At 39.1% G+C, this 12,793-nt stretch overlaps 1 protein-coding gene and 1 pseudogene across 3 annotated transcripts in view; both read left to right on the forward strand.

Annotated features, from left to right (window-relative positions):
* The window catches only part of Spmip7 (sperm microtubule inner protein 7), a 49,510-nt gene that overhangs the window by 10,281 nt on the left and 26,436 nt on the right, over positions 1–12,793 (forward strand). Inside the window, exon 1 of one of the 3 annotated variants that reach the window (XM_050141050.1) lies at positions 11,570–11,608. The exons of the other annotated variants lie outside the window; for them this stretch is intronic. Within the exon in view, the coding sequence (XP_049997007.1) occupies positions 11,570–11,608 (39 nt within the window). Of the gene's footprint in view, positions 1–11,569; positions 11,609–12,793 lie in introns of those variants that run through there. 3 annotated transcript variants of the gene reach the window in all.
* Positions 9,112–9,444, forward strand: LOC126500826 (60S ribosomal protein L35a-like; annotated as a pseudogene).

Raw genomic sequence — 12,793 nt, forward strand, 5'->3', positions numbered from 1 at the left:
GCCAAGTAACTTATAAAGGTAAACCGATCAGACTTACACCTGACTTCTCTATGGAAACCATGAAAGCCAGAAGGTCCTGGATAGAGGTTCTTCAAAAACTAAGAGACCATGGATGCAAACCCAAACTTCTATACCCAGCCAAGCTAGTATTCACTATCAATGGAGAAAACAAGACATTCCAGGATAAGAACAAATTTAAACAATACGTAGCCACAAATCCAGCGCTACAGAAAGTAATAGAAGGAAAATCGCAACCCAAGGAATCCAACATTGCCAACACTGACTACAATAACTCAGGAATCTAGCGAACCTTCACCAGTACAACTCAAAGAAGGGACACACACAAACTCTACTACCGAAAACAGTAAGAATAACCGGAGTAAACAACCACTGGTCACTAATATCACTTAATATTAATGGTCTCAATTCACCTATAAAAAGGCACAGGCTAAGGGATTGGATACGAAAACAGGATCCAACATTCTGCTGTTTGCAAGAAACACATCTCAACCACAAAGACAGGCATCTACTCAGAGTAAAAGGTTGGGAAAAGGTCTTTCAAGCAAATGGTCCTAACAAAAAAGCAGGTGTGGCCATACTAATTTCCAACAAAACTGACTTCAAACTAAAATCAATCAGAAGAGATCGAGATGGACACTTTATACTCATAACAGGAACAATTCATCAGGATGACATCTCAATCCTGAATATCTATGCCCCTAATATAAAAGCACCCACTTATGTAAAAGAAATATTTCTAAAACTCAAGGCAGACATAAAACCACACACACTAATAGTAGGAGACTTCAACACACCTCTCTCTCCAATGGACAGGTCAATCAGACAGAAACCTAATAGAGAATTAAGAGAATTATTGGAGGTAATGAAGCAAATGGACTTAACAGACATCTACAGAACACTCCACCCAAATAGGAAAGAATATACCTTCTTCTCTGCAGCTCATGGAACCTTCTCAAAAATTGACCATATACTCGGAAACAAAGGAAACCTCCACAGATACAAAAGAATATCAGTGTCCACCTGTGTCTTATCAGATCACCACGGATTAAAGTTAGATGGCAACAACTATGCTACCCCCAGAAAGCCGACAAACTCATGGAAACTGAACAGTCAACTACTGAACCACACCTGGGTCAAGGAAGAAATTAAGAAAGAAATTAAAGTCTTCCTTGAATTTAATGAAAATAAAGAGACAACATACTCAAACCTATGGGACACGATGAAAGCAGTGCTAAGAGGAAAGTTCATAGCACTAAGTGCCCACTTAAAGAAAACAGAGAAAGCATACATTGGGGACTTAATGGCACACCTGAAAGCTTTAGAAAAAAAAGAAGCAGAGGTGCCCAGAAGGAGTAGAAGACTGGAAATAATCAAACTGAGGGCAGAAATCAACAAAATAGAAACACAGAAAACAGTCCAAAGAATCAATGAAACAAAAAGTTGGTTCTTGGAGAAAATCAACAAGATCGACAAACCCCTATCCAAACTAACTAAACAACAGAGAGAGAACACGCAAATAAATAAAATCAGAAATGAAAGGGGGGACATAACCACAGACACAGAGGAAATCCAGAGAATCATTAGATCTTACTATAAAAGCCTGTATGCCACAAAACTGGAAAATGCAAAAGAAATGGACATTTTTTTAGATAAGTACCATATACCAAAGCTAAACCAAGACCAGGTGAATGATCTAAATAGACCTGTTAGTCGCGAAGAACTAGAAACTGTTATCAAAAATCTCCCTTCCAAAAAAAGCCCAGGACCAGATGGGTTCAACGCAGAATTCTACCAGAACTTCCAAGAAGAGCTAATACCTATACTCCTTAACGTATTTCACAATATAGAAACAGAAAAGTCATTGCCAAATTCCTTTTATGAAGCTACAGTTACCCTGATACCAAAACCACACAAAGACCCAACCAAGAAAGAGAATTACAGGCCTATCTCACTCATGAATATCGACGCAAAAATTCTCAATAAAATACTGGCAAACCGAATTCAAGAACACATCAGAAAAATTATCCATTATGATCAAGTAGGCTTCATCCCAGAGATGCAGGGCTGGTTCAACATACGCAAATCTATCAATGTAATCCACCATATAAATAGACTGAAAGAAAAAAACCATATGATCATTTCATTAGATGCGGAAAAAGCATTCGACAAAATTCAACACCCCTTTATGATAAAGGTCTTGGAGAGAATAGGGATACAAGGGTCATACCTAAATATAATAAAAGCTATCTACAGCAAACCGACAGCTAACATTAAATTAAATGGAGAAAAACTCAAAGCCATCCCACTAAAATCAGGAACAAGACAAGGATGTCCACTCTCTCCATACCTCTTCAATATAGTGCTTGAAGTTCTAGCAATAGCAATAAGACAACATAAGGGGATCAAGGGGATTCGTATTGGAAAGGAAGAAGTTAAGCTTTCGTTATTTGCAGATGACATGATAGTATACATAAGCGACCCCAAAAATTCTACCAAAGAACTCCTACAGCTGATAAACACCTTTAGTAGCGTGGCTGGATACAAGATCAACTCCAAAAAATCAGTTGCCTTCCTATACACTAAGGATAAGGAAACAGAGAGGGAAATCACAGAAGCATCACCTTTCACGATAGCCACAAAGAGCATAAAATATCTTGGGGTAACCCTGACCAAGGAAGTGAAAGATCTATTTGACAAGAACTTCAAGTCTTTGAAGAAAGAAATAGAGGAGGACACCAGAAAATGGAAGGACCTCCCTTGCTCTTGGATTGGGAGGATCAACATAGTAAAAATGGCAATTCTACCAAAAGCAATCTATAGATTCAATGCAATCCCCATCAAAATCCCATCAAAATTCTTCACAGATCTGGAGAAGACAATAATCAACTTTATATGGAAAAACAAAAAACCCAGGATAGCCAAAACAATCTTATACAATAAAGGAACGTCTGGAGGCATTACCATCCCTGACTTCAAACTCTATTACAGAGCTACAGTATTGAAAACAGCTTGGTATTGGCATAAAAACAGAGAAGTCGACCAATGGAATCGAATAGAAGACCCTGACTTTAACCCACAAACATATGAACACCTGATTTTCGATAAAGGAGCTAAAAGTATACAATGGAAAAAAGAGAGCATCTTCAACAAATTGTGCTGGCAAAACTGGATGTCAATCTGTAGAAGAATGAAAATAGACCCATATCTATCACCATGCACAAAACTCAAGTCCAAGTGGGTGAAAGACCTCAATATCAGTCCAAACACACTGAACCTGATTGAAGAGAAAGTGGGAAGTACTCTACAACACGTGGGCACAGGAGACCACTTCCTACGTATAACCCCAGCAGCACAGACAGTAAGGGCCTCATTGAATAAATGGGACCTCCTGAGACTGAGAAGCTTCTGTAAAGCAAAGGACACTGTTGCTAAGACAGAAAGGCAACCCACTGACTGGGAGAAGATCTTCACCAACCCCACAACTGACAAAGGTCTGATCTCCAAAATATATAAAGAACTCAAGAAACTAGACCGTAAAAGGCTAATCAACCCAATTATAAAATGGGGCACTGAGTTGAACAGAGATCTCTCAACAGAAGAAGTTCAAATGGCCAAAAGACACCTAAGGTCATGCTCAACTTCCTTAGCGATCAGGGAAATGCAAATCAAGACAACTTTAAGATACCATCTTACACCTGTCAGAATGGCGAAAATCAAAAACACCAATGATAGCCTTTGCTGGAGAGGTTGTGGAGAAAGGGGTACACTCATCCATTGCTGGTGGGAATGCAAACTTGTGCAACCACTCTGGAAAGCAGTGTGGAGGTTTCTCAGGAAATTTGGGATCAACCTACCCATGGACCCAGCAATACCACTCTTGGGAATATACCCAAGAGAGGCCTTATCACACAACAAAAGTATATGCTCTACTATGTTTATAGCAGCATTGTTTGTAATAGCCAGAACCTGGAAACAACCTAGATGCCCTTCAATTGAAGAATGGATGAAGAAAGTATGGAATATATACATATTAGAGTACTACTCAGCAGTAAAAAACAAGGACTTCTTGAAGTTTGCAGGCAAATGGATGGAAATAGAAAACACCATCCTGAGTGAGGTAAGCCAGACCCAAAAAGAGGAACATGGGATGTTCTCACTCATATTTGGTTTCTAGCCATAAATAAAGGACATTGAACCTATAATTCGGGTTCTTAGAGAAGCTAAATAAGAAGGAGAACCCAAAGAAAATCATATAGGCATCCTCCTGAATATTAAACTTCATCAGGCGATGAAAGGAGACAGAGACAGAGACCCACATTGGAGCACCGGACTGAAATCTCAAGGTCCAAATCAGGAGCAGAAGGAGAGAGAGCACAAGCAAGGAACTCAGGACCGCGAGGGGTGCACCCATACACTGAGACAATGGGGATGTTCTATCAGGAACTCACCAAGGCCAGCTGGCCTGGGTCTGAAAAAGCCTGGGTCAAAACTGGTCTCGCTGAACATAGCGGACAAGGAGGACTACTGAGACCTCAAGAACAATGGCAACGGGTTTTTGATTCTACTGGACCTATTGGTTTCGTGGGAGCCTAGGCAGTTTCGTGGATGCTCACCTTACTAGACCTGGATGGAGGTGGGTGGTCCTTGGACTTCCCACAGGGCAGAGAACCCTGATTGCTTTTTGGGCTGACGAGGGAGGGGGACTAGATTGGGGGAGGGGGAGGGAAAGGGGAGGCGGCGGTGGGGAAGAGACAGAAATCTTTAATAAATAAATAAAAAAAATCCAAATTCCAATCAAAGGTCATCAGAATACCAATGCCTTACTAAGATGGTGAGCAACAAGAATGTGTGTCCTCCACAGCGTGGTGAGACATGAACTTGGAGTACTCAGAGTAAGTTTGAACTCACATTCAGAAGCCATTGTCTCACTTATGAAGAACAATAAAGACAGACAAATGTCAATCTTCGAGGACTCTCATTGTTGTTAGGAAAAACCTGACATTTGGTGGGTTTCGCATTCCTCAAACTGGGACCCATTTTCATATTTAAACTTCTCTGAGATTTACCTATGTGCCTCAGAACTAGTGCTATGTTGGAAATATTTAATTTTAGAAAATAACATAGATACAACTAGCCATACAATAAACATTAGCTTTAAGAGATGCAAATATTTTGTGTAAGGAATAGTATTCAATCATGTCAAATTGTCTTAAATACAGTGATCATTTTATATTATCAAAAAGATTTATACTTTGTCATATATACATAAAATCACAATTTGATAATCTCTACAATGTAATAAGGTGTGTTGTACTGTACCCAAAGAAAGTATGGTAAGAAAAGCTGTGTTTTTTTCTGAAGCAATGATCTTACCATACAGTATTGGCATATATAGTATACTAGTATTCATTTGAAGGCTATAACTTATAATGTGAGTTCTAGAACATTAATTATTAACTTGATAAGACAGTATTGTAAAAGGGAATTTCAGAGTAACAGAAGTTTATAGATAAAAACAAGATTTGCTAGAATTTTGGTATTTAGTCATTTATAGAATTGACAGCATTTGCATACAATAAAATTGATGAGGTAAATATAAATGTATTAAAATTTTAATTTTATTTTTGTGTATGTGTTTGGAGGTGAGGGTGCAGGTCCTGTGGAATCCAGAACAGGGTATTGATTCTGTGGAGTTGGAGCCACCTGATATGTTGACATCAGTTAAGTTAGGATCCAAACTCCAGTCCTCTGCAAAAGCAACACCTTGGATTTTGTTTTGTTTGTTTGTTTTTGCCTTTTTATTGATTTTTATTGAGCTCTACATTTTTCTCTGCTCCCCTCCCTGCCTCTTCCCTCCCCTCTTCAGTCCTCCCCCAAGGTCCCCATGCTTCCAATTTACTCAGGAGATCTTTTCTTTTTCTACTTCCCATGTAGATTAGATCTATGTAAGTCTCTCTTAGTGTCCATATCCATGGACCCAAGATTCATTTTATAAATGTTTAAACCATCAATCCAATAATTTCAAGAATAAAGTCAGGGCATATAAAAAGAATTCCATGCCATAACCTCCAGGGGGAAAGCAAAACAAAATGCAATGATGTTGCCTTGAAACAGCCCAAACAAGAGAGTCCTTCTCCAAAGCCATAGCAAATTCTTCTAAATATAACAGAAAGTAGGCAATGCTGGAATCCCATCACTCCTGCCATCTGAGTCCCATTGTTATCACTACCTCATCAGTCTGGCACTTAGGATTCTATTACACTGAAATGCATTTTAGCATGCTAATAATTCAAGGCATTTTAGTCAAGATCATACAGTTTACCCTAAAGCAGACAATATGTATATGTATGTATATATGTATATGTATGTATACATGTGTGTATATATGTATATGTATATGTGTGTATATGTATATGTATGTATATATGTGTGTATGTATATGTATGTATATATATGTAAGGTATTCATTTGTCAGTAGGGAAGAAGGCATGAATGAAGAACAAAGTATAATGAGTGCATGATTAGTATAAATGAGCCTATCAAATAATAGTAACAACTTTGTGGAGTTATTTTGGTTTTTTTAGTTGGTTGGTTGGGGTTTTCTTTGTTTTTCGAGACAGGGCTTCTGTCTGGAACTATCCGAGGAGTCACTCTGTAAACCAGGCTGGCCTCGAACTTACAAAGATCCGCCTCCCTCTGCCTCCTGAGTGCTGGGATTAGAGGTGTGCGCCACCACCGCCTAGTTAACTTTGTGGAGTTTTGAACACATATATATTGAAGGAAAATATAAATTGCATAATTTAGTCTGAAGGAAGGTCAGAAGTTAAATGTGGAAGCGTAGCAATAGTTATACTTAATCTTCAAAAATATGTGTTCATAAGCAAGGGGAGTCAAGATGGTGAGAAAACCCACCGCGACAGCTGGCCTGAGCTTGCAGGAGCTCACAGACTCTAGACCAACAGCTGGGAGCCGGCATGGGACCGAACTAGGCCCTCTGCATGCAGGTGACAGTTGTGAGGCTTGCTCTGTTTGTAAGACTCCTGGCACTGGGAGCAGGATCTATCCTTGGTGCATGAAATGGCTTTTTGAAGCCCATTCCCTAGGGTGTGATGCCTTGTTCAAGCCTTGATTCAGGGAGGAAGGGCTTGGTGCTACCTCAACTTGATGTATCTGACTTTGTTGACTCCCCATGAAAGGCCTTACCCTTTCTGAGGAGCGCATAGCAGGTGGGGTAGGGGTATGATGGGGGGAAGTGGGAGGAGAGGAGGGAGGAGGAATTGTGATTATTATGTAAAATGCATAAAGCTTTTAACATGGAAAAGTATGTGTTCACATTGCATTTTGTAGATTAAACAGTAGAAATAAAATAGAGAAACAACAGAATTTATTGAATCTCAGGAACTCAGCCCAAACAAAGTTAAGGTAAAAAGACGATAACAAAGGCATGTAGATCATAGGAAACACATGATGCAGTACTTTCAAACTCAGAGTCACCAATTACTTTTTATGTAAAATGTTAACACTGTAGTTAAAAGACAGGTTGCTTGAATGCATGGATCTAAAACACCTGCTTACTCTGCTTGGAACAGAAACTCACAAATAAGATTTTAAGCATTATGGAAAATAATACACACATATACCTTTTTTCCATGAGTATTTATACAAATTGCTATAGATAATGTCTTAAAACAAGTCTCTATAAATTACATTTTTAGCTCATAAACTGCATAGTCTATGAGCACAGAACAACTATAACAGGACAAAACACCCTTCCAAATTATGTATTTAGAACCAATAAGAGGTGTTCGTGGATGAACAATCATCCAGAGGATTTACAACCATAAGAGAAGTTAAAATATTTTCAGAATGAAAATCAAGATGTTGTGGTCAAATGTGTAGCTGGCAACTATAATAATGCTGGAAGACAGGACCTGTCTTTAAAGTGTATGTTAGAACATATGAAAAACTGTCAATTCAGTTTTTCTTCAGTTGGAAATAAACAAAGTACATCTCCAGGAAGTTAGAAAGTGGGGAGAAATCAATTTATGAACAGAGTACGAGAAGTGAAAAATAAGTTAAGGATATAGAAAACCTACCTAAAATTATCCATGTTACAACTTTGTTCTTCACAAAACTAATTCGTCGCCTGCTACTTTGGGAACTCATTTCCCGGAACTGTCAGATTTGTGTGAAATTCAACCTTTTCATAGAGGCCGCTTCTAGAAGTGGCTAGGCCTTCATGCAGAGAGTCTTTCCCGTTCAAAGTACTGAGCATAATGACTGTGAGTCCCTAGTGTTAGATGAGATCTGTCACGACCACCCCCACCAAGGCTCACAAGCAGTGGACCAGAGAGGACGTAAGTGCCAGACCCTGGGGAGAAATGCTCCGAGATGCTGTTGTCTGGGCCTTACATGCCATGGAACACTTTAACTCATAACAGCTGTGACTACCCACACACGACTGCAAAAGATCAAGCCAATCTATAATTCCAGAATAGAAAGGGAAGAGCTCTTAGGGTCCCGCCCCTTTCTGAGGAGCTATTAGCAGTTGATAGTCACATACTAAAATTCTTCTATGAAACCTCTTGAGCCAGGCCCCCACAGTCTAAATCACCCTCCACACCACTCTCTTCCATGCTCTTTCACTACTATGGCCCATTAAACCCCACTTAACATGTTCAAGTGCTTTTCTAATTCAAAGTCCCAAAGACCGCATTCCTCCAAACAAAAGCATGGTCAGGCCTGTTAGAGCAATAACTCGCTTCTGGCACCGACTTCTGTCTTAGGGTTTCCGTTGCTGTGAAGGGACACCATGACCATGGCAACTCATAAAGGAAAACATTTCATTGGGGCTGGGTCACAGTTCAGAGGTCTAGTCCATTATTATCATGGTGGGAAGCTTGGTGGGTGCAGGCGGGCATGGGGCTGGAGAAGGAGCTGTAAATTGAACATCCAGATCTATAGACAGCAGGAAGAGACTGAGACACTCTGGCCAGGTTTGAGTATCTGAGGCCTCAAAACTCATCCCAGTCTTTCGGCCATCTTGGTGCCTGTGGTGGCCTGCTGGGAACAGGACTTCTAAAGGACAGTATGTCTGGAAGGCTATGGTGCAAGGCCACTTTTGCTGGCTATAAGCGAGGTTTCCCGAACCAGAGAGAGCACACAGCTCTCCTTAAAATTGAAGGCGTTTATGCCCGAGATGAAACTGAATTTTACTTGGGCAAGAGATACGCTTATGTGTATAAAGCAAAGAACAACACAGTGACACCTGGAGGCAAACCAAACAAAATCAGAGTGATCTGGGGGAAAGTAACACGGGCCCATGGAAACAGTGGCATGGTGCGTGCCAAATTCTGAAGCAACCTTCCTGCAAAGGCCATTGGACACAGAATCCGTGTGATGCTGTACCCATCCCAGATTTAAACCAATGAAAAGTAAATAAATAAAAGTGGATTTGTTAAAAGAAAAAAAAAAACTCATCCCAGTGAAACGCTTCCTCCAAGGCCGCAACTATTCCAACAAGGCCACACCTCCGAATAGATCTCCTGTGGACCTATGGGGGTCGTTTTATTCAAATCCACAACAATACAAGATTTTAAAAATAAAGCCAAAGTAAAGGCATCTTTAGAAAACCATGCTGAAAGTATTGCCGGGCTACATGGAAAGCAGTCACTAAAGCGGAGAAAGGAATGCATGAATAGGGATGTGAGTGGGTAGAGTTGAATTAAGGAGAGCCGATATGGAAAGAGACACAGGCACTCTGGTTGTAGTGGCCAAAATAAAACTTAACAAAGAGAAACAATCTTTAACTAAATCCAAAAGAAAATAGAGCCTATGAAGTAGATAATGAAACCAGATTTAAACTAAATAATGTTGATTACCTAGTTAAACGTGGCTTAATTTAATTAAATTAAAATCCAGACGTTATGTTGAAAATAAGACCAAACTCTATGGCAACACTACGAAAACTGGGTGAAATGTATATTTTTACGCTAAGGATGTTAACATGGGTGATGAACAAGGAAACAGCAAAAGGAGCAGAAGGAGCTCAGATGCCATCAAATAGATTTCATAAGAAATTTCGCTAAAGGGTCATACTCTAGAGTGATAAGGGAGTAACACAGACAGTACATATGCACCTAATAACAGAAAACAAAATACAGTAAGCCAAAACTGGGAAAGCTTAGGACTAGATCTATGGTTACAATTGGAAACCATTCTCAGTAATCTATTGAAAAGGGAAAGGACAGATGACAAATTCTGTGAGCTTCTTTGTGCTCAAAACTACAATGTAGTAAAGTGCCAAATACCAAGGGACATTAGCAGACACAGAGAAGGGGGTGCCTTGGAGGAGTAATCTGCAGTGACAGAGCAACCCGAAGTACAAGAAGGAAGGAAGGAAGGAAGGAAGGAAGGAAGGAAGGAAGGAAGGAAGGAAGGAAGGAAGGAAGAAAGGAAGGAAGGAAGGATTTCCCAAAGAAAATAAATAGACATATATGACAGAGAATCAAATGAAACTCTGTAAATTAAATTTATATTTATCAAAAAATATTAATTTTTTTGCTTTCTTGTGGCAGAGTAAGGTTATAACAGATTAATTCTCCCACAGATTATAGTTGCAAACCCTAACAAAATACATGTTCATTTCCTTGACACCTCCCGGTGACTGAACAGTGTCAGGCATATTTCAAAAGAGAGTTAAAACTTGGAGCAAAAGATAAGAGCAGCCTGAATCTCTCTCTGGGTCTTTGTTGTCAAGGCTGAATGCTTTCAGATGTCAGTAGTCAAAACTTTTGCAGAAAGGCCTTTCTTTGGGTTTCAATACGTAAGAGTGGATCACTGATTAGTCATGGGTCCAAGGAGAAACGGAGCAGGCATGAGAGGGTGCAGGAGCTACAGTGATTTCTGTGAACTACACACTACAACTAAGTCTTTGCTCAGGCTTTGTGTAGAACAAGCTCAGAGCCTTTATCAATAGAGAAAAACAAATCCCACTTTTGACAATTAGCACACCCATGCAGAATATTACTGAGTACAGTATCTCTACAATGTAATATTCACAATGTCCACCATCGTGCAACATAGAAAGACCATAAAAACTAGGCACACTGTCAAGAGAAGAGAGGGTCTAGAGCTAAAACTTGGTGGCGATATTAATGCAACGTTGCATGTTCAATGGTTGTTCTCATTTGGTAAATACATATTTGCCATAATAAGCACAAACTAGAAGAAACTTGAGAGATGAAAGGGTTTGTTTGGCTTTTACTTCTGCATCACAGGCAGAAACCTGGAGACAAACACCAAGGCTGTGAATGGAAGAACACTGCTCACCTCCCTGGCTTGCTCCTACTGTCTGCATTTCTTACAGCCCGGGGCTACCTGCTGAGATAGGACACACCTACAGTATCTTTTAGCAATTCAGAAAATGCCCTAGAGGTGTGCCTACAGGCCAGTCTGATGAAAGCAAGTCCTCAATTGAGGGTCTCTCTTCTCAGGTGTGTCAAAGTTATCCATACCAACAATGTAATGGAAAATATTCTCACAAAAAATGAAAATACTGGAAATCTTAGCAGAGGAAAAGAATGAAGTTTTTTTTTTTTAAAAAAATGTGAATTACATAGCTAAAAGCTTCAATATCTTAAAGACTCATGGGCTTAATAACAGAAAGACTATGGCGTATTAACATTTTGAAAACAAATGAGAACATATTTAAAGAAGGGTAAAAAACTAAAAATTGACCAAAAACATCATGTACTGTGAGGATAGTATGAAAAGACCCCAAGCACACTAATTGGAGTCCAATTTTTTTTTAAGAAAAGAGGGGAAAAAAGTAAAATAATAATTTCTAAAATTTCATTTGCTCAAACAAAAGACATGCATTTGTAGTTCAAAAGACTCACTAAATTCTAGCCAGGATAAAGAAATTTTCATACAGAAAAAGAATGTCATTTTCAAATTGCCAACACCAAAGATAAAAAACTTGAAATATGATAAAGAAAAGTAAATTAGAATACCTTAGTTTTTCATCAGAAACTGGAAGACAAAAATATGATGAGTTTATCCCAAAGTGTTTAAATAATTTAAGGATAAATACTATGGTCAGGCAGTGGTGGCACAGACCTTTAATCCCAGCACTCAAGCGGCAGAGGCAGGCAGATTTCTGTGAGTTCAAGGCCAGCCTGATCTACAGAGCAAGTTCCAGGACAGGCTCCAAAGCTACAAAGAGAAACCCTATCTTGAAAAAGAAACAAACAAAAACAGATGAAGACTACATTCATCTTCTGTTGTTGCTGTATCAAATGATCATCAATGTCTACCCTCGACATAAATTATTATATCATTCTGGAGTTCAGAAGTAAAGAGTGGTTACCTATCATTAAGCTAAAAATCAGTGTGCTGGTGAGGTTGTGTTCCTTCTAAAGTTGCTAGAAAAGAACCCATTTTTCATCTTTCCAGCTTATGTAACCTTCCTGTATTCTTTGGCTTATGATAGGCATCTGTCTTCATCTTCAAAGCTAGCACTGATGCACTGAACCCTCTCATCACAAAGAATAGCTGGTGTAGTCTTCTGCCTCAGTCTCCCAGCTTCATGACAATCGTGATTAAATTGTGCCATAAGTATGTCCAATATAATTATTTTCATTTTATTGTCACTTCATGAGCAATTTAATTCCATCTACAAAGTAAATTACCCTTTTCCAAACTTGGAACATGGATATATTTGAGGGCCCAAATATATTGAATATATTGGAATGCTAAATAAAGAAGATTT

This window comes from Alexandromys fortis, unplaced genomic scaffold (genome assembly GCF_014885135.2).
Source record: "Alexandromys fortis isolate MF-2015 unplaced genomic scaffold, M_Fortis_MF-2015_v1.1 scaffold_7, whole genome shotgun sequence".
Classification (NCBI taxonomy): domain Eukaryota; kingdom Metazoa; phylum Chordata; class Mammalia; order Rodentia; family Cricetidae; genus Alexandromys; species Alexandromys fortis.